The 21,520-nt window shown below is 20.3% G+C and overlaps 6 protein-coding genes across 6 annotated transcripts; 3 read left to right on the top strand and 3 right to left on the bottom strand. All coding sequences in view use genetic code 6, as the record gives it.

The window, feature by feature from the left end:
• Positions 1-1,181: 1,181 nt before the first annotated feature.
• On the bottom strand, positions 1,182-1,595 carry TTHERM_01068050 (LITAF-like zinc ribbon domain protein; the record flags this gene model as incomplete). Its single annotated transcript, XM_001030565.2, has 1 exon — positions 1,182-1,595. Exon 1 carries the CDS (start codon positions 1,527-1,529, stop codon positions 1,182-1,184), a length of 348 nt encoding a protein of 115 aa, XP_001030565.1. The 5' UTR covers positions 1,530-1,595.
• A 6,469-nt stretch (positions 1,596-8,064) lies between these two features.
• On the bottom strand, positions 8,065-8,472 carry TTHERM_01068060 (LITAF-like zinc ribbon domain protein; the record flags this gene model as incomplete). The annotated part of the gene is made up of 1 exon (XM_001030566.1): positions 8,065-8,472. The coding sequence occupies one exon, from the start codon at positions 8,470-8,472 to the stop codon at positions 8,065-8,067; it is 408 nt and encodes a 135-aa protein (XP_001030566.1).
• Positions 8,473-10,400: 1,928 nt separating this feature from the next.
• On the top strand, positions 10,401-12,926 carry TTHERM_01068070 (hypothetical protein; the record flags this gene model as incomplete). Its single annotated transcript, XM_001030567.3, has 1 exon — positions 10,401-12,926. The coding sequence occupies one exon, from the start codon at positions 10,401-10,403 to the stop codon at positions 12,924-12,926; it is 2,526 nt and encodes an 841-aa protein (XP_001030567.2).
• Positions 12,927-13,486: 560 nt separating this feature from the next.
• Positions 13,487-16,157, bottom strand: TTHERM_01068080 (cyclic nucleotide-binding domain protein, putative; the record flags this gene model as incomplete). The annotated part of the gene is made up of 11 exons (XM_001030568.3): positions 13,487-13,586; positions 13,757-13,846; positions 14,035-14,124; positions 14,360-14,449; positions 14,608-14,697; positions 14,882-14,971; positions 15,164-15,253; positions 15,389-15,478; positions 15,712-15,798; positions 16,015-16,064; positions 16,119-16,157. The coding sequence occupies 11 exons, from the start codon at positions 16,155-16,157 to the stop codon at positions 13,487-13,489; spliced, it is 906 nt and encodes a 301-aa protein (XP_001030568.3).
• Positions 16,158-17,898: 1,741 nt separating this feature from the next.
• TTHERM_01068090 (transmembrane protein, putative) lies at positions 17,899-18,873 on the top strand (the record flags this gene model as incomplete). Its single annotated transcript, XM_001030569.3, has 1 exon — positions 17,899-18,873. One exon carries the CDS (start codon positions 17,899-17,901, stop codon positions 18,871-18,873), a length of 975 nt encoding a protein of 324 aa, XP_001030569.1.
• A 683-nt stretch (positions 18,874-19,556) lies between these two features.
• TTHERM_01068100 (kinase domain protein) lies at positions 19,557-21,518 on the top strand (the record flags this gene model as incomplete). Its single annotated transcript, XM_001030570.2, has 12 exons — positions 19,557-19,580; positions 19,639-19,688; positions 19,741-19,830; positions 19,896-19,985; positions 20,055-20,144; positions 20,542-20,631; positions 20,708-20,797; positions 20,845-20,934; positions 21,004-21,093; positions 21,153-21,242; positions 21,290-21,379; positions 21,431-21,518. The coding sequence occupies 12 exons, from the start codon at positions 19,557-19,559 to the stop codon at positions 21,516-21,518; spliced, it is 972 nt and encodes a 323-aa protein (XP_001030570.2).
• Positions 21,519-21,520: the final 2 nt, after the last annotated feature.

Genomic DNA, 21,520 nt, shown 5'->3' on the forward strand with positions numbered 1-21,520 from the left:
ATTATAGAAGCTTAGCTACAAGATAAATGTGGCAAATATTTATTCCGTAAAAAATGAAAGAAAGAAAGAGGATGATATGTTTCTCCATCATTTATATTTAAAAGATCTTTATATATTTATTACTTTTATGTACTTAATACTTAAATGAATATATATATTTAGGTTACCAAATAAATCCTATGTACAGAAAAAATTAGTCTAAGCATCTACTACAAATTATTTCTAAAATTGTTAATAAATTGCAGATTCTCCATCAAGTTTCAAAAAATTTTTAAATAAAGTAAAAACAATCATCCTACTAATAACATTAGATAATCACTTTCTTATTAATAAATAACATCAATAATACTTAACTACTTTTACCTATTATAAATATAAAATAAATATTCATTACATTTTATTAACCTTGTTCTTTTAATATCCTTAAAAAAAGTGTAAAAAATAAATTTTATAAATTTCTTAAAATAATAAGCACTGGATAAAATATTTAGTTAAAAAATATTTTATTGAAATTAAGATTTATGGCAGTATATTCTTATGATATATTACAAAATCTAATATTTTACTTTACTAATTTTAACATTCTTTATTTTTAGAAAATTAATTAATGCTGAGTTCTAGTTGAATTTAATATTTTATTCATAACTTCTCTATTAAGCAATTTTTTAACCCATATAAAAATTTGTTAAAAGAGAAAATATCTTATTGGAAATTAAATGATCAGAAAATAGATCAAATAAATTTGATTAATGATTCAAATTAATTTAGTAATTAATTTTATCAGTTCTAACAATATTTTTTTACACAAAATTTAATTGTTTTAACTTTGTATTTAATTGAGTTTAAATTCATTAGCTATCCATGGAAGACATTTTAGATTTCTTTTAATGAAAAATTTAGTTTGTATACTTTCACTTTAATAAATTTGGTATTAACTTTTTTAATTTGTCTATGAAAAACTTAAATAGTAAAATATTTCTTTAACTTTTTTGTATATTTTTTTGTAGAAAACTAAAAAATTGATTTAGTTTTTTATATATATTTTTAGGTAAGAAAAATAATTAATTACAAGGGTAAATAAATTTAAATTTACAATTCCAAAATTATAATATCATTTTATTATTTAAAATTAAATTATTGATTAAATTAGTATATTTTATTTTATAATATAGGTTTAATTATCAGCAAACTTTATATCTATGTCTACCAACTTCAGCTTAACATGTTGGGCAAGTATGGATTTTATCTTGACAGTTTTCGCTGCAAAAAGGAACAACCCAAAGAATCGCAGTTGTAAAACAAAGTAAAGCAACACAGCACCAAGTACCTTTACCCATTTTGCTTTTTACAGTAGTAACACCAACTTAATTGCATTATGGGCATTGTATAGTAGTAGGAGCTGTCGATGAGTTAGCAGTTCTTGGTAATCCTACTTGAACTGTTTAAGGAGCTCCCATCATTGGGGGTTAATATCCTTAATTTTAGTTTTAAGGAGGAGGAGGAATTTATGAGTAGTTATTGTTATTCATATTTTCTTAAATTACTTTTCTTTTGCTTTAAATTATTTTATAATTTGGATTTATTTTAATTTTTAAGTGTTTATGATTAATTTGCTAAACTGTATTTAAAATATATAAGCAACATATAATTAATTAGTAATTATTTTCTATTAGAAAATAGATTAGTGAGTATTATCAGAAAAATCTTTTTCTTTTTAGCTTTAATAAAGAAATAAGTTTGATCAGATAAATTATCAAATTTGTCTAAAAATATTAACAAAAGTGTTATTAGAAACTTTTGTTTAAATATTATTTATTCTATTGTAATTTAGCCATGTTTATAGATTATTTATTCTTCATTTCTTAAAATAATATTTTAATAATGATTTGGTCTTTTAAATTTACTATGAATTATTTATTTTAAATCTACTAATTTATATTTTAGAGTAGTTAAAGTAATGAAGGCTTGCTTGTCTTTAACAGTTTTTGTATTTATTAATTTAACCTTAAAATATTTAGTTAAGTTTTTGTTCGCGATCAGAAATTAAAAAGCTAACATTAAAACAAAAATAAATAAATAAAAAATTCATAAATTTTATTAATTTTATTCATTTCTGGTCGGCAATCTATTTTAACTTGTTTTCAGGAAGCCAAAATAAATAAAGAATAAGCTTGATCATTTAAATTATTAAATTTGTCTAAAAATATTAACAAAGATGTTATTAGAAACCTTTGTTTAAATATTATTTAGTCTTTTGTAATTTAGCCATGTTTATAGATTATTTATTCCTCATTTCTTAAAATAATATTTTAATAATGATTTGGTCTTTTAAATTAGCTATAAATTATTTATTTTTAATCTTCTAATTTATATTTAGGCTTTAATCAAATTTATATTTTAAAGTAGTTAAAGTAATGAAGGCTTGCTTGTCTTTAACAGTTTTTGTATTTATTAATTTAACCTTAAAATATTTAGTTAACATATAAATTTTTGTTCGCGATCAGAAATTCAAAAGATAACATTAAAACATTAAAAAATAAATAAAAAATTCATAAATTTTATTAATTTCTGGTCGGCAGCCTATTTGTTGTCAGGAAGCCAAAATAAATTATTATAAGTAGATATATTATTTGCTGCCTAAGCATTTTTGAGCAGAATTATTTGTATATTAATTACTTGTTAAAATGTTCTAAAAATTAAATATTAAAATTTACAAAATAGAAAAATATCCATTAGCTAATAAAGGACTTATTTTCTACTATAATTTGTTAGATAAAAATAAATGAATAAGAATGAATTAACTAATCCCAATCTTTTACTATATAGAAAAAGCTAAAAAGGATATATACTAAAACCTAAAATATTCTTCTAGCATTTATTATGAAATACTAGTTATTTTTTATTAAATATTTGGCTGATGTTAATAGTCAATGAATTAACTCTTTAATTAGGAGTCTGTCGTTAAAATTACAAATAAAATCTAATAATTTTTTACATAAATTTAAATTTTTGAGAAATCAGTCATCACTTATTCCTGACTTACAAAGTATTTGAATATTAAATTCTGATTTTTATTAATTATTATTTATTAAGAAGCTAAAATTAATTAATTTTTTTATTTTCAAATTTTTGAAATGGAAGAAAAATTAAAGATTAAGTTAATAGTGGTAGGAACATATTTAATTTAACTAAAAAAAGATTTATTTTCTATTATAATTTGTTAAGTAAAATTAAATGAATTAAAATATGGATGAATTAACTAACAATTCGAATATTTTACTTAAAATAGCTAAAAAAGATATTCAATAAATTCTCATTAATTAATAAATTGAGAACTAATTTTATGTATATTTAATAATTTAAACAATAAATCTACTTATTAAGGAAATTAATCTAATTTTTTTTAAGCTTTTAGCTTAAATCTAATAATAAATTAATTTTTATAAATATTTTTTAATCGCTCTTCCTTTCTTTAAAACAATGAATTTGTTATTTTTAATCTTTTATTAATTTTTAAATTTTCTTCATTTTATCAAATAAGGTTATAATTGCTATCACTAACACTACACTGATTTTTCTATTTTTTACCTTTGCACTTTTGTTATTTTTAATATAAATTTTGATAATTTAATTTTTAAAATAATATTTATTTATTTATTATTCTACTAAATATTTATTTATTTATTATTCTACTAAATATTTATTTATTTATTGTTCTATTAAATATTTATTTATTTCCTACAATAGAAATAATTATTCTAGAATAACAATAATACCAATTTAAATAAAAAATTTAATTATATGAAAATTCATAAGAAAATTGAAAAATGAATAAAAAAAGATTGAATTAACAACATTATAGAATGAATAATATAAAATACAAATTTTTATACTTAATTAAAATTAATTTTCATATATAATCTTCAAACAAATCGTAAAATACCATTTAAGGGTTAATTGAGAAAATCTTTGTCTACTCTTCGAAACAAATTATTTATAAAAAGGCTCTTTTAATTTACGCAACGAACATCTAATCATAGTATGTTAACTTAAAATTAAAAAATTAGCCTAAAGGCATCTTACTTTCAAATACTTTAATTTCGATTAAATACTTACTATTTGATAGAATACGAAACATATCTAAGTATGCTTATTTAGGTACTTCTGATCGATGTAAAGATAAAATCGGAGCATAGACATCAATTTAACTAATTTACTCATTGATAACATTTGAAATTTCAAAATTCAATTTATCTTTTTGGTCATTTTTATTATCATAAAAAGTTAAAGTCTAATATGAGTTATTCTAATTAAATGTTCTTTTCCATTCAAAGCTATTATTTGTAATAAATATTTCGGATTACATAAATTAGCTTGTAAGTATCTCTAAGGCTTTCTGCTTGCTTAATGAATCAAAAGTTATGAAAATTTTCTTTACTTTATTTAAACACTCTATTTATTCCAGTCGAGAAATATCCTACAAAGATATATGGTAAAATTCTGATTGTTTATCCAATATTTGTTATTTTAAAGACCATAAACTCATAAACAAGCCAACTATATTAATTATTATTTAAAACATCAAGCTAAAGTTATAATTAAGTCTACTATTTTCGAAAATTATAATCAATAAAAATGCAATCAATAAAAGCAATCTATCTACAAATAAGACGAGATACTTATACTTGAAGTATACTGCATCATCAAGTAATTCTTAAGAGTTTTTAAGCTTTTAATCTGAAGCTTATTAGATTATAGGAATTACAAAAAACCATTATTATCCATGAAATGACTTTATGCGGCATTATTTCTTTTTATCGTAAATTATGCTAACATTTGCTGATGCAAAGAAGTGCTTTCCCATAAATAAACCTGTTAAACTGCACCATATTCCTATTTCCTGTTATAAGAAAAATGAAAGAAATATAGAATCACCCAAAGGGTAGATTATATCAGACGTTTATTTAAGATTTTATCGTATCAAATCTTTAAGAGTTTAATCATCTAAATTTGAAGATTGATCTCTGAATCTAAAATATAATTGAACATAGAGCCAAGAAAAAGAAATTTGCAGCAAAATAGTGTATTCCAAAAAAAAATATTGATAAATGATCAAAATAGTCAATATTATATCTCTATAAAACATTTATTTAAAGAAGCCAAATTTTATATCATGAGTTAAATATTCTTGCAGAGAAGTTGCACCTGGGAGACTAAATAAGATACTAAGTATGAAACTATTTTATTTTGTATCTAAACATACAATTAAATAGATAAGCACAATAGCAAGATATATCCAAAAATATTTTTACAAGTAAATCGACTGCAAATCCTATTAAAGTTAGTTAGTTAGTTAGTTAGTTAGTTAGTTAGTTAGTTAGTTAGTTAGTTAGTTAGTTAGTTAGTTAGTTAGTTAAAAATTATCATTTAAATCTTATTTTTAACATAAAAATTATCATTTAAATCTTATTTTTAACATAAAAATTATCATTTAAATCTTATTTTTAACATAAAAATTTTTTTATTAAGAAATAATTTTATTAAAAACATTTTTCTTAAATTTTAAAAATAAAGTAAAATAAAAAAAGGATGTTTCAAAAAATCGTATTGAATAATGAATTACTTAAATAATCAAAACAACTTGGATGTAAAACTAAATTTAGGTAAAAAAGAGAAGAAGGAAAACTATTGTTTTTGATAGAAAGCTCTTCAAATTTCTTATTTTTTTATTTTAGCAATCAGAGTTATTTCTTTCAAAATCTGTTTCTATTTCTTCTTTTTCTTCTAATATATTGAAGTTATCTTTACTCAATTAAATCATTTAACTTTATTTTTTTTTTAGTTTGCCGCAACAATTTATTTTATCAAATAATAATAATTATATGCTATTATTCTCAAGTTTAGGTTAACTTATTCTATAAAAGAAATATATTCAAAAAATAATTATTTAAATCTTTTTTGATTGTTATACTCGTACCTTTTCTACTATTTTAAGAAATGAATTTTCAATATATATAATTTAAAAAATTTAAATTAAATTTATTAAATTAAATTCAAATAATAATAACTTAATAACTAAAAATAGTAAAATTTATGATTATATTAAGATTATTTTTAATTATAACTGAACTAATTTATAATAATTAAGTTTTATTTAATTTACTTAGCAGAATAAGCAAAATCTATTATTTAACGAAGAATAATTTACAAACAAACATTAAATAATTTTTTTAATTTATTTTTTAAGGTTCATAATTAATAATAAAAAAGAGGTTTATTAAATTTTATTATTTAAATAGGGATTTAATTAAAAAATCGGATAAATATTTTACTTAAAAGAAAAAAAATAATTTAAAAAATAAAATAGAAGAAAATTAAGGAATCTTTGAAAAAAATATTAATTTGCATTCATTTTTTAAGTGCATTTTTAAATCTTTAAACAAAGATTAAATTTATGAAATTTAATTTTACAAGCAAAAAATAATAATCAAATGATTATTAATCTAAAAAATATGTTAAATTATAGAACCTAAATAAAAGTGATCTTAAATAATTTTTATTTTATATTTATCTTTTCAGTATTATCATAAACAGAGTTTAAATTATTTCTTTTGCTGGTTAAAAATTGGCAAATTTTAAATAAAATTTTTGATAAATTATTTAAAATAATTTAATGAAGAAGCTATGGCATCAAAAGAAATTAAAAAATTTAATTTTTTTTATTTTTATTGAAACTATCTAAATTTATTTGAGTTGTTTATTAAAAATAATTTTAAAAAACCACTAAAATTTTAAAACTATTAAAAAATAAAAAGCATAGATAATTTTAATGGATGAATGAACAAATTTAGGATAAATTTGTATTCCTAAATACTTATTATTAATATATATTTATTTATTTAAATTTAAATTCAAAATAATTGTTTTTTCATTTATTTTTCTATGTCTGTTAGAATGTATAAATTAATTAATAATAATAATAATAATAATTTTAACTTTTTTGTTTTTTAAATATAAAAGAATAAATTATTTCCTTTTTATTTTCAAATCTTTTTTGTAAATAATTTAGTATATTATCAAATTTATATAGATTTAATCTTTTTTGAAATAAAAAATGAAGGAAAATATCTTTAAATATTTTCTTTAATATAAGATTTGAACAAAAAACTTTAATAGATAATAATAATGAACAACTTCATAATTAAAAATATATTTTCGTTAATACTCTTTGGATTATACCTTTTTACTGCTTATAAAAATATAAAAAAAATTATTTTTATGTATGCAAAAAATTATTAAGCATTAGCAACAATTATATATATCTAAGCTTATGTTTCTAATTTTAAATTACCCTATAAAAGAATAAAAGGTATAAGCAAAAGCTTTTAGATTTATCTTTTTCTAATCATCAATAGTAATTTATATAGAAAATATCATGTTATTAAGCATTTAATCCTTTCCGATGAAAAATCATATAAATTAAATTCAATTAGATATGATCAAAAATGCCTTAAAAATTTTCTGTTAGGTTTTCTGGTAGAGCTTATATAGAAAAATTGAAATAATATTGATAATATTAATTAATTTTTATATTATTTTATATTTATTCAAGTTAAAATATTCCCTCTAATTTAAAATGTTTTTATGTATCTTATGTTTTTACTGATTAATATATTTACTGGAAATGATCAAGAAAGTGCTTATTTAATTTGAGTAAGTTTTAAGTTTACAAATTGATTAATTTGTTTGCTTTTAGGTTATTGAAAAGATTTACAAAATTAAATTTAATTAACAAATTCTTATACTAAAAAAATTTTAGAATCCAAATACTAATAGATATTTTAAGTGAAATTCCTTATTTTATTTTTAATTAAATTTATAAAGTGTAGAAAGGACAATGAATAAATAAGAAGCAAGTACAGAATTAAAATCAAATTTATTATTATTATTTTTTAGATAGTTAATTAGTAGTTTTTTATATAATTTTTATATATTTGCATTAGATCTTTATTGCTAATAATTTATTAGAATTAGTAACTATTTTATTTATTTATTTATATATAATCAGCAAATTCTGAATTTATGGATTCCCACTTAATTACCACATGCAGAGCAAAAGTGAATTTTATCTTTAAATCCACTGCTTAATAATGGTAGAACGCAACAAATACCAATTGAAAGTACAAATAGCAGTCCAGAACATAAGTAAGTATTTTTGCCTGATTTAACTTAAATTTTAGTTTAACATACTTTAAGACATTTAGGGCACTCAATAACAGCAGGTTCTTCAAAGTCACTGGCATCGTTGGAAAAGTATTCGACTTCTTATTTACTGCTATAAATTTCTGTCTAATACTAGTTGTTTACATGTATGAGAGTGGAGTTAGTTAGTTTTCTCTCAATGTTTTCTTAGTATTACAAAGGAGACTTTATTTATTAAGAATTATTTTCTTCTTCTTCTTATTAAGGCATTTTTTTATTTTATTTTTAAAAGCAAAATTTCTTTCTTTTCAAATAAATTATAAAAAAAATATTTATAAGTTCTAGTCAGACTAAGTTTTTAGAAGCCAGAGAATCCAACAGGATTTTGATAGTTCTAATGAAGCAATAAACAAAAATAAATAATTAATTAATTAATCAAAGATTGAAAAGGAAAATCGAAATAAATCAACTCAGTTAATTATCACTTCTTGTTTGTCAATTTTATATTAATCTAGTTATCAGATGTAAGTGATAACAAAAATTTTCTTCTAAATTTAGAAATTCACTTTTCTTTCTTACTTTGCTTTGTTCTCTCTTGATTTTTTTCGCTTATGCTTTTTATTGATTTTAAAAAATTTTATTGGTAATATTTTTTCTAAACACAGATTGTAACAAAATTTTGAAAAACACCAATATCACTCATATTAATTAAATATATTTAATGACTTCACGCCCACCATTATAAAATTTTTAAAATAAGAAACCACTTTTTAAGGTGGGGCACTATTCAAATAAATTGTTTATTCCTTCGTCACTGAATAATATCCATTTAAGTAATAATGTGAAGTAGGTTAAGCTACTAATTTATGTAAATAATATAAAAATTTATAAACAAAGTCGCATTAATTAAGTATTCTTGTTAATTGATTTTGAATCTATAAATTTTACAAAAGATAAATTAATAATTAACATTCATGTTGGCAAAATCACAAAAAATTAATTGAATACCTGAATTTTTAGTTTTACTCAAATTTTCCTTTATATTTATTTAGCAAGCAAATTATCTATATTACTAATAAAATCTGTTTATACTTTTATGTGAGGATTTTTTTTATCTAACATTAAAACATTTTAAGTTAAAAATAGAGAGTTTTTTACTCAAATCCTTGGTAAAGGCTAGAGAGTTAATTGAAATAATTTTTTAAGTCATACTTTAAAATTTAAATAATATTAAAATTTTAACAAAAAAAATGAGAAAAATTATTAAAAAATAAAGAAAATGAAATTAACATTTTTAATAATATTTTTTTACATAATTTACAGATTTTTATAAAAAATAAATAATTTATAATCAATTTATTATCTTCTTAGATTAATTTAATTTTGATAATATGAATTATTCGTAAACAAATATCAAATATCTGAGTATTATTTAACTTTTTTATTTTAATTAATGTTTTTTAGATTATTTGAATTTAATAAATTTGTTTATATCTAGAAATAAAGATGAAAATTAGCTAATAAATAATTAGTAAATTTAAAACATCAAATAATTAGTTTGGACTATTCAATTATATCTTTAAAAAAGTAATGATAATAGATAGATATAAAAATTAGTTAATTGATAATATCTATTCAAATCACTTTGATCTTCTATCAATAGTAATAAGAAATAATTAAAAATTTTACATAGAAATAGTATGATTAAAAAATAATAGAATACGCATTATAATTAATTACAAGCCAATTTTAAATGTGTTTGATTTTTCAAGTTAATTCGTTATGAAAAATAAATAACACATTGCTTTTGATTAAGAATTTTTTTAATCAATTTTAATAAAAATGCACAATATTTCATAAATAAAGAGAAATATGCTCATTCATTCATTTATTCATTAATTTGCTTGATTTTTATTAATTTCTATGAAGATTTTTTGATTACTTTACTATCAAAAAAGAACTGAACAAATAAATAGTCTTAGTAATGCTTAATGAAAATAAATGAATAAAATGAATGAATAAAGATTTATATATTATGCATGAACGTATAAAGAAAATCATTCAGCTATAGACTTGTTGTTTTTAAAAATATTGTTAAAGTTTTTTTGATTTTTTTGACAAAAATTTGTAATAAAAAAATAAGGATTTATTTATTTATTAAATTAGTACATTTGTAGTAGGAAAACGTAGTAATAGGTATGAACTAACAAGATATTATATTTTACGAAGGAGCAGTTTAGCCAAAGCCAAAGATTTATTGCGTTTTGCATCCAAATAGCGAAATCACGCATGGATGTACAGTTTAGGATTGCCAACATCCTTTCTACTGTGGTTCTTGTTCTGCTCACTAACATGATTAGCATGATTTTTATGCGTCTTTAAAAAATATAGATTAGTTTATTTTTGACATTTCCTAGAAAGTTAAAGTAACATAATAGCCTTTCAAGTCAGTTTACAACCAAATTTTGGGTAACACAGATAACTTAAATTTAATCAAGTGGTAGGCTGATATTGAGCCTCATATCAAAAGCATTGAAAATTATGTGCATGCCCAGAAATAGCTTATTTCTTAAGATATTGTACATATTAGCAATAAGGTTTATGAAATTATGGATACTTAGCGTTAGCAGGTTTTTAAAAAGCTAGATGACTTTTTAGTTAGTTACAGAATGCAATTTACTGATTTCAAGCAATATCATGACCATCTCTTCTAAATTTTAAAGCAGAAATATAAGTATTTAGGAGATTGTAATGCACTTAGTGCAAAAATGAATTCGTTAGATGCAAAGTTGTTAGAGGAATTTATTTTAGATTTGAGAGAATCCATTTAGCAGAGTGAGAATATTATTAAAAATTCTGGATTTAACATTATAGAAATCGAAAAAATATTCAAAGATGTCAACTAATTAACAAATAGGCTGCCAAATTATAAATAGCTTTCTGATTTTGAAGTAGCTCCTTCAATTTAAGGATAGACATCTATCAAAATTCTTGATCAACTAAAGGTTTAGTTAGAAGGCCACTTCAAAGAAGCATGTGTTAACTTCTTCTAGCCAATCTACAAGATTTCAATTCCCCAAAATTAAATGCCGCCCAAAAAATATAACTTTATGAACTTCGGCAAATCTTCTTAGGGAAACGGATATCTTGAAAATATGCAAGGAAGCAATGCCAATACAACAAGAATAATGCCACCTCCTCTTGCTCATTTAAATTCTTAGCATCATTAACACTCTCATAGTGCATAAAATGGCAGCTCTACTACAGCTAACATTACCACAATTCAAAATTATTAAAGCTAGAATGGAGCAAATAGTCCAAATTTCTTTGGTTAAAATTTTGACAATTTGGCAATTAGCTAAAACAGAACAAAACCTAAAATTTTTTAAACCAAATAAAATAGTAGAGGGGGAGGAGTTAATTCACCAGCAAACAACATAGTAACTTTAAATCTTATGCAGAATAGCAATACCAATAATACTGCTTCCTCTTTTGCTTAAAATTTACCAGTAAATATTCCTTAATAGGTTCCTCTTTAAAGGTAAAACACGTATGGTAACTAAGGATTGTAGCACACAGCAAGTGCAACAAATCTAACTTAAAACTCATAAGCTTTTAATACAGGTGCAATATTAAATAGCAATTATTTAAAGCTGAAAAAAGACTTCTAAATTAAATTAAATAATATACCTAAATTCATTTGCTATCTTGCTAATGGCTTTATTGCTATGGCTAGTTTAGACTCACCAATCAGAATCTTAGATACAAATAACAATACAATAATTACAGGAAGTCAAATTATTAGAAGAGAAATAAAATTTTTAGCAAGTTTGCAATCTTCTAATGAAGGACTGTACCAAACTGAATATCCAACAGCTTTAAATTTTGCATTAAGTGATATTGATTCTGTAATCACCTTGTATCAATTTAGAATTAAAACAAGAGAAATTATATAAAAAAATAACTCAATAATTGGATTTTCTGCTCCTGTTTCTAGAATAGTAGATCTCTACCCTATAACTAACACACCTTTACTTGCAGCAGGAGATGAGAATGGCGAAGTTTCAATATTTGATTATGAAAAAACAATTGGTTATGGTCTAGAAAAATGCCATGTGTCAGCTATAAGTTAACTAATGGTGATGACAAGCTCTTCTAACGCTGCTAACAAATATACATCTTACTCATCTTAATCTAATTAGCCTAATAAATTTATGTCATTCAGCAGTGAAGACTAAGTTTTAGTAATTTACGTATATGTAAATGAAAAATTTGAAAAATAATCTATTTTTAATGTTTCTAACTTTGGAGGAGGAGTTCTTTATCTAAGAAATCACCCTGAACTAGAACAATTCGTAGCCGTCTGCAAAAATGGAACACTCAAACAGCTTAAACTAGAAAATAAAAATATTATAGAACAAAACATAGATAACAGAGCAAGAGATATTGCTGTATTTTCAGTGAAGGAAAGTTTGTTTGGAAATAAAGATTACTACTCAATACAAAATAGAGATTTAACAGGATTAATATTTACAAGTGAGCAAGAAAACGATAAGCTCTCTATTTTAAAAGCAACGAACTCCAGTCCAATAATCGAAAAAGAACAGACTCTCTTTACTGTGTTTTCTCCCCGTAAAATTTTATACGTTGACAACAAGAATAAGTTATTTATTGTTATAAACGATGCTAACAACTATATTTAAGTTTACGAAATATAAATTTGACAAATTAAAATTATTGAATGTAAAAATAATTCGTATTATTTATATAAATTTCATCTTTATTGCTTAGTTAATACTACATTATTATAATACATATAAATAAATAAAACATAATTTTTTTATTAAAATAATTAAAATTATTTAAAATTTTACAAGAAAATTAATAAATATAATATACAGATATATAGAGTCAAACCTACCTTTTAATATTTTTATGTAAATTTTAAAAATTATTTCTGTATTTCTTTTTAATATTATTTTAGCTAATTAAAATTCTTCATACAAAACACCTCCCATAAGAAAATATACAAAGTAAGAAGAAGAATGAATAAATAAAATTAAATTAGAAAAATTAAAAATTTATTTTTATTTTAAACTTTTATAAAAATAAGTAATAAAAAAATAGAAAAATAAAGTAAAATTAAATTTTCTTAGATTTTGAGAAGATAAATAATATGAAAACTATAAAAGACTATTGAACCAAAATAAGATAGGAAAATATGACTAATATTTATAATTAATAGTTTCATGTCTTTTGAAATTTTTATTTTTCATTTTTCATTTCAATCTCTCTTAAATTTTTCAAAATAAATTGTTAGTCTTTTAAGTTTAAGTATTTTTCTTCTTAATTTCTTTAATTATATGTCAGTAATTTTATTCATGCTTTTATATAAAAAATATTGTTAATCAACAAGCAATCAGTTTAAAAATAATGTATTTTAATTAATTATTTTTTGCTATTAAAAGGCAAGATTATAACAGATAAATAAAAATAATTTTAAAAAATTATTTATTTATTTAATCAAATAAATTTATTTAAGCTAATATTTTACTATAAAAGTAGAGCTAAAGTAGTAAGGAAAGGTATATTAGCTAAATTTTAACCTAAGCAAACAGCTCCATCATCACCAATTTTATTTAGGCTATAAATGTAATTTGTAAAAAAATACTCAATAAATTAAATGAGAAAATATTAAAAAGCTTTTATAAAAATTAAATCTAGCTAGATTGCAAAAAGTATTTTTTTACTTTCTTAAATAAATTTCATTTTATTTTATTTAAAAATACTTTTTAATTAAAAGCAATAAACTAGCTAGATAGATAGATATACCTCAGACCAAGAGTTACTATTTGAAGATTTTGAAAATTAGCTAACTATAAACTTAGATTGGATGCACCTTGATTGCTTATTGAGTTTTCCCTTTTAAAAATAAGTAATTTAATAGAAATTAAATATGAAAGATAACAAAAAATTAAAGAAAAAAGTATTAATTTTAAAAGATCGAAAGCTATTTACTAACTAAAGCATTAATAAAAATAAATAATAAATATATTAAAATATTTAAACTCGACAAAATATAAATTTTAATATTGAGTTACATTTTAAAATTGTTTAAAGGAAATAATTATTTCCAAAAAAAGTAAACTATTTTTACTGCAAATATAACGCCAAGTTTTTAATAGTAGAACTTTTTGCCAATTCGCGACCTAAACTTGATGCTCCTTTGTCACTAATCTTATTATCCCTTTTATTTAATTAGCAAATATTTAGTAAATTTATTTAAAAATTGTTAATAAAAATAAAGAAATTTAATGAAATAATTTTTTTAATTCTCTAATTTAAAAAAGTTAATTAATTTTAAACAGATTTAAAAGCTGAATAAAATACAAAAAAGATTTATACCTGATATAGATAGTCAAAGTTGTTAGCTTAGAACACTTCGCTAAAGCAGATCCTAAATCTGAGATCCCCTTTAACTCAATTTAATTACTGCTTTAAAAATTATTAAATTTATAATAATGAAATAAAAATTTATTTTAATAAAATATTAAATGAAAAATAAAGATGGATAAAAGCTCCAATTAAAATTTATTGTATTATAATTAATTATTGTATAATTAATACAAAAATAAAATAAGTAAACCATTGAAAAATTTGAAATAAAAATTTTTAGTACCTGAGATCAATATTTAAGCGTTAAAGTTCAATGCATTTTGATAAAGAAGAGGAAAGGTCTGAGGCGCCCTAAGACCCAATTTAGTTATTTCTTTAAAAATTTATATTTAGTATTTTAGTTTTTTTTATATTGAAAATAGAAAAAAGTTGTATGATTTTACTTAAAATAGAAATCAAAATTTTAGTAAATAAGAAAAAAAAATGTTGTATTTTTCTGAATAAATTATATTTAAATACAATTTAAAAATATTTTTTGCAAAAAGTTAATAATAAATTAAATTACTAAAGGAAAAGAGTCAAATTTTATAATATTTTACAGTTTTCAAGAGCAAAACCTAAATTTTATACACCTTAAGCTCCAATTTAGCAATATCTTTTTAAATAATAGATTATTTAGGAGTATTTAATAATAAAAATTTATTTATTTATTTTTATTTTTTTAAATATTTTGCAAATTTTATTGAAAATAATGTATTAATAGATTTGTAGAAATAAATTATTTTTTTACCCTAAATAAAGTTTTAAATCTTTTAGATTATTACAGTTTGCTAATGCAGTACCCAAATCTGATACACCTGTTTCGTCAATATGATTTGATCTTTTAATTTATTTGTAATTTTAGTTGAAAATAATAAAATGAAAATAAAATATATTTAAAGAAATTTATAAATAATAGACATAAAGACAGACAGACAGACAGACTTTGGTTAATAAAGTATTTTATATGAAATTTAATTAATTTCTTTTTAAACAAATTTTATTTTTTGTATTTAAAAAAATCATAATTTTAATTAATTAAAATAGAAATTTGAGCATTTTAGCTTTGTTTACGAAAGGATGATTACCAAGGCTGATAAATTAGTACACTTTGCTATAGCACCAGCGAAGTTTTTTGTTAATTTGTCTAAATTTTAAAATCTTAAACAAAATAAATATAATTATAATATTTATTATAATATAATTTATAAGAAGTTTAACAAAATGCTAAAATAAAATGCATACGAATATTAGTTTATATATCCTTGGAAAATAAATGAATATTTCCTTTAAATATTTCATTTTTTTTTTTTTGAAAGCAAAATATTAATCCAGATAAGAGAAAGAAAACTAATTTAACAAATAAACAAACTTTACCTTAAATCAATTTCTAAGAAATTATGAGAATCTAAAGAAGAATTTTAAAGCTTTTGACATACATTTAAAATAATTTACAATTAACTTTGAAAGAAAATAATTACTTATTCTAAATTGTCAAAATATTTTTTTTCTTGAAGCATCTAAGTTTTTTTATGACTTTATTCAACTTTTTTATCTGAAATGAAAAAATTTTTAATCTAATTATCCTTGTTAAATTAAAGATTATAATCAAAACTAAATAAATATTATTTATTAGGAAAAAGTATAATAATTAATCAATCTTATTATTCATATTAAACAATTAATTAAATTATTCTTGATAAAAAAAAGTTCTTTTAAGTAAAATTTGTGCTTGTTTGTTATGCACTAGTTGTCAGGAATAATTGCCAAAAAATGCAGATAGATACCCAATATACAAACAGTATAAACAGTTTTTAAAAGTGTAATTAAATATTTTTAAAATAAAAATAAAGTAAAATTAATTAATGTTTTAAATATAAATTAATAAATATTTTTTCAATTAATTCTAATTTAGTTTTTTATTAAAATTTACTTATTTTGTTTCGTATATTTTTTCATTAAATTTAAATATTTCACTTCTATAAATAAAATTCTTATAAAATTGAGATATAAAGAATTAAATTCATAAAAAGCTATAAATTAAATTTATGAAATAAATAATAATTTTTTAACATTATACATACATAAATACCTTTTTTTAGTATTTTTAAAACTAAATATTTAATTTTAAATTAAATAATTTATTTTTTTTCAATAGTTTTATTAATTAAATATACTATGCTTTCAATTTATTTTTTGAAGTTAAAATCAAATAAAGATACAAAAATTTACTTCATTAAGGACTAAATTTGATCAAAAGTTTTTATCTGAATATGTCCTTAATATATGAGAAAATACGGTATTTGATAACTTTAAGTTGAGTTTATATTAATATTAATAATAATTTTATGTGTTTATTTTTTGTAATATTTATTAGAATTTTATTATTTGCAGAATTTACTGATTATATTTTAGAATAAAAATAAAAATAGATTGAGATTTACTATTTTAAAAACTAAAATTAAATTTAGTTTTCCAATTTTTCAAGAAAATTCTAAATAATAATTAGACTCAATAAGAAATATATATTAACGTCTCCTGCAATAATTTATTAGATATGCAAAATTAATTAATAAAATAGAAAGAAACAAAATAAATTAAGTCATCTATTTTTGTTTTTTGTTAATTTTTAATTACGCTTTAATATATTTACTTAAATACAAAACATAACCCTGTAACATTTGTTTATTAGATCAACTTCTAAAAACAGAATTCAATAATAATAATTGATTTTAAAATTTGAAACATTTAGATTACTTTTTTTTAAAATTTACTAAAAAATAGAAGTCATTGTTTTGACATTTTTTAACATGTAAATGACATGTGATTATGCTTAATTTATTATTTAACTATTTATTTTCTTTTATTATGTTTTAAAAATATTGAGAAAAATAAAAGTTAAGACCTGCAAGTATAAATTCTGATAAAAATCTTAAGATGAATTAATAATATTTATTTATTTATTTTTAAATGTCCAAATAGGCTTGTGAGTTTTTATTAATTTGTAATCTATAAATTTAGTTACTTAAATATCTTTTGGCTATTGGCCATTCAACTTATTAAAAATTGTTAAGCTTAATAAAATAAAAATAGATAAAGAAAAACGAATTCAGTCTACAGTCTACAATAATTTATGAACGAATGAATAAAGTTTAATAATTAGATAATACAATTAGGATAATTAATTAATTGCAAATAAAATACTTATTTACTGATTACTTAGTCAATATAGCTAATAATTATTAATTAAGTCTCAAATAAATGCTCAGATTTACATCTAATTTTGCTAAAATATGTAAGCAAGGATAAGTTCAACCAATTTCATTCTTAAGAAGATAAAATCCTTCATTTTATTTTAGTGCTGAAAAGTAGAAGGATGATGCCAACTTAAAAAATTAATAAGTATAAGTAGATTCCTAAGATAGGCTGAGTGTATTTAGAAACAGTCTAATTACTACAGGAATTGCAGTTACTGCTACACATTTTACTTCTATTTCAACCTTATTTCTAGGACCAATTATCCTCTTTCCTATTGGAGGCTATTATACTTATAAATACTTGTACAAGCTTGAGCGTAATAGCTTTTTCGAGTTTTTTTACTAATTAAGATAAATGAATGATGCAAAAAGTAGTCCAGCTACTTTAAAAGTAATAGATTTCTTTGAGAAAGTTCTCATAGAAAGATTCGGAGAAGTCGAAAAGCTTGATTAACAAAAAAAGAAGCAAACTTTAGCAAAGCTAGTTCTAAGTTTAGCTGCTTTTACTTCTATTTTTCATGTCCTTTAATCATATTTGCTAGTTCTATCATCAGGATTATTTTTTTATAGTGCTTATTCACTAAGTAAAAGCTTCTTTAAAAATTAAGATGCTGTAGATAATGATTTTACATCACTTAAATGGGCAATTCTTAAAATAGGTCTTCCAAACTATCTCCTTAATATAGGTGTGGGATTTGCCTCTTTTGTTGCTACTGGAAACATGAATTTTTTTTGTCCAGTTTCTTCCTTGTTTTTTACAGCTTTTTGGACTTGGGGCTTGTACAGATTGATTAAAGAATCTGATCTTTTCCATGGAGGATAAAATAAAATCCATTAAGACAACATAAATCTAAGTATTTCTCCATTTTGTTATGTCACTTAGCTCATTGATATATTTATCTTGTTAAACACAAGAACAGTCATTTACACTGCAATTAAAGAAAACTATAAAGAATTAAGAAAGTTATTAAACATTTGATTAAAGTGTAATCAAAATAATCTATCTTATAATGAAATAATTAAATGTATTATTTCTTTAATATTTAAATATATTTTTTATTTTTTTAATAATTTCAATAACTTAATTTCATTTCTCACCAAAAAAAGTTTACCAAATTTTATTTAAATACTTTTTTATCTATTGTAAATGGTAATATTTTAAAAACAGTTCTTGTTTTTGAGTTAATTTTGATACCAATTTTAAGATAGTTAATGAAATAATTTTAAAAATAGAGAATTGTTATCAAATTAAAATTAAAATATATCTAAAAAGCACAGACATTTTCACTTTGAAAGAATTTAAATAAAAGAAAATTAATAAAAATATGAAATTTTAATCTTTTGAGTAGGGAGGGAGTTGTTTAGATTTATTTACAAGTCAAACTTTGTAGCTAAATTAATTTTTATCATAAAAATAGTTTTAAACATCTGATAAAAATCTAAAGATCAATAAATATTATGATTTGTGTAGAAAATGTTTAAAATATTAATGAAATATTTAGTTTATTCTTTTGAGCTAATTTCTAAAGAAGAGTTGCATTAAAATTAAAAAGAATACCAAAGTCTGTCTATCTATCTAGCACAACTATTTAGTTTAAATTAATTAAAAAAAAATTATTTAACTTTGTATATTGTTTGAAAAAAAAGAAAACTCATAAAATTATGCAATTTTAGTCTTTAGAGCAGGTAAGTATTTTGATTAATGTAACAAACTTTTATAATTTCTTTTTTATCATAAAAAAAGTTTTAAAAATCTAACTTATCTAGCCACTCTAATCTGCAACTTTGTTTAAGGTAGCAAACAAAAATTATTATGATATGTGTAATAAGTGATAAATTATTTAAGTTCTTAGATGATGGGATAGCAAGGAGCGTACTAACTTAGATAAGCAATTGAATAGTGCAATAATGTTAATAGTTTAGATATATAGCTAAGGTAATAAATAATATTCATACTAAATTGATGTTTAGATTATTTTTTTTTATGGTATTAATTTTTAGTAAAAATTGGATAAAAGCTGAAGGAGTCTCTCATTTAGGAAAAGGATTATCAAAATGCATTTAAATTATAAATTTAAATCTTGATTTAGAGTAAGAAGATAATTTTTAATTTATTTTATAAATAAAATGATAACAATTTTTATTCTGCAAATGATTTAGTTCGAACAATATTGGTGCCAATGGAGTATAAAAACTATTTGATGGTATTAAACATTGCTCTAAACTTTAGAATTTAAGTTTAGCTTTGGAGTAAAAATTTAAAAAGACTTTATTTTAATTTTTTTATTATATTTAAATTTTATTTATAAAGCAACTCTAATTTAATTTAAAAATATTATTTTAACTTAATAGAGTAGTTTCTCATTAACTAATTAAAGATAAGATCTATCAATTTATTTATACATAAAAAAATCATTCTTTCCAATGAAATATTTTTTTTTAAAATCAAAATCAAAAAAGTATTTGACAAGATATTATATTTATTACTTTTTAATGCAAATAAAGGCTAATTTAATACAAAAAATTATATATAAATTTAAATTCTTATTGTATGAGTTAGTTATTTTAAGATTTGGTCTTAATTATTGAGAAACTACAGTTTTAATAATAACATCGTTTTATTAAATTTGAATTTTTTCTAAAATAGGTGTAATTACATTGGCTCAAATGGTTTAAAATACTTAGGAAGTGGATTGAGCTTATGTTAAAATATTTCAATACTCTCTATAAACCTTTAGTAAATATATAAAATATTTGAACTAAAATTTTAAACATATTTAAAATTATAATCTTTTTATTTAAACAAACTTTAGTGATAATGCTATATTAAGTGAAGGAGTTAATTATTTAGTTGAGTCAATTATTAAATGTTAAAATCTGAATAATTTAGTTCTCTCTTTTGTGTATTTAATTCTTATTTAAGCAGACTTTTAATTCACTTACATAATAGATATAATAACATTGGAAACAAAGGAGCTTCAAACTTGATATAGGGACTATCTTAACTCATCAACCTTTCTCAATTAAAGTTAAGTTTAGGGTAAATTAATTTTTATATTTCAGATTAGGTCTATCTTTTGTTTTATTTACTTTTTTTAATTACTTAAAGCTCTACTTGGATTTTTACAGATGTTAACTCTGAATTCGGTTTAGCATTTAAATAATTCAAAAATCTTTCTAAATTAGTTCTTAACTTAGAGTAAAAATTATTTGTTTTTTAGAGCAAAATGAATTTAGTTTTTTAAATATTTTAAAAAGCTCAAATAAAATTGAAAATCAAGAAATTTGCAATTTAGCTGAAGGGTTGGCTTAATGTTAAGATCTATAAAACGTTATCTTAGATTTAAGGTAAGATTTATTTAAAATTAATTAAATTCTCAAATAATTTTAAAAAGTCGAAACGATTTGAAGGAAGAGTGGCTAAATAATTTTGGAACAAAACTCAAGAATAATTAAAATATTAAAATATTTGATTTTATCATTGTGTAAAATATTTACTTTTTGTTAATTTTTATATTAAATTGGCTTTTAATTAGGTATAATTAAAAAGTAAACAATAAATTTTAATTGCTTTCAAAGCTAAGGAAAATGAAAAGGCTTGTAAAATTATATTATAAAATATGAAT

Source organism: Tetrahymena thermophila (genome assembly GCF_000189635.1).
Source record: "Tetrahymena thermophila SB210 genomic scaffold scf_8254489, whole genome shotgun sequence".
Taxonomy (NCBI): Eukaryota; Ciliophora; class Oligohymenophorea; order Hymenostomatida; family Tetrahymenidae; genus Tetrahymena; species Tetrahymena thermophila.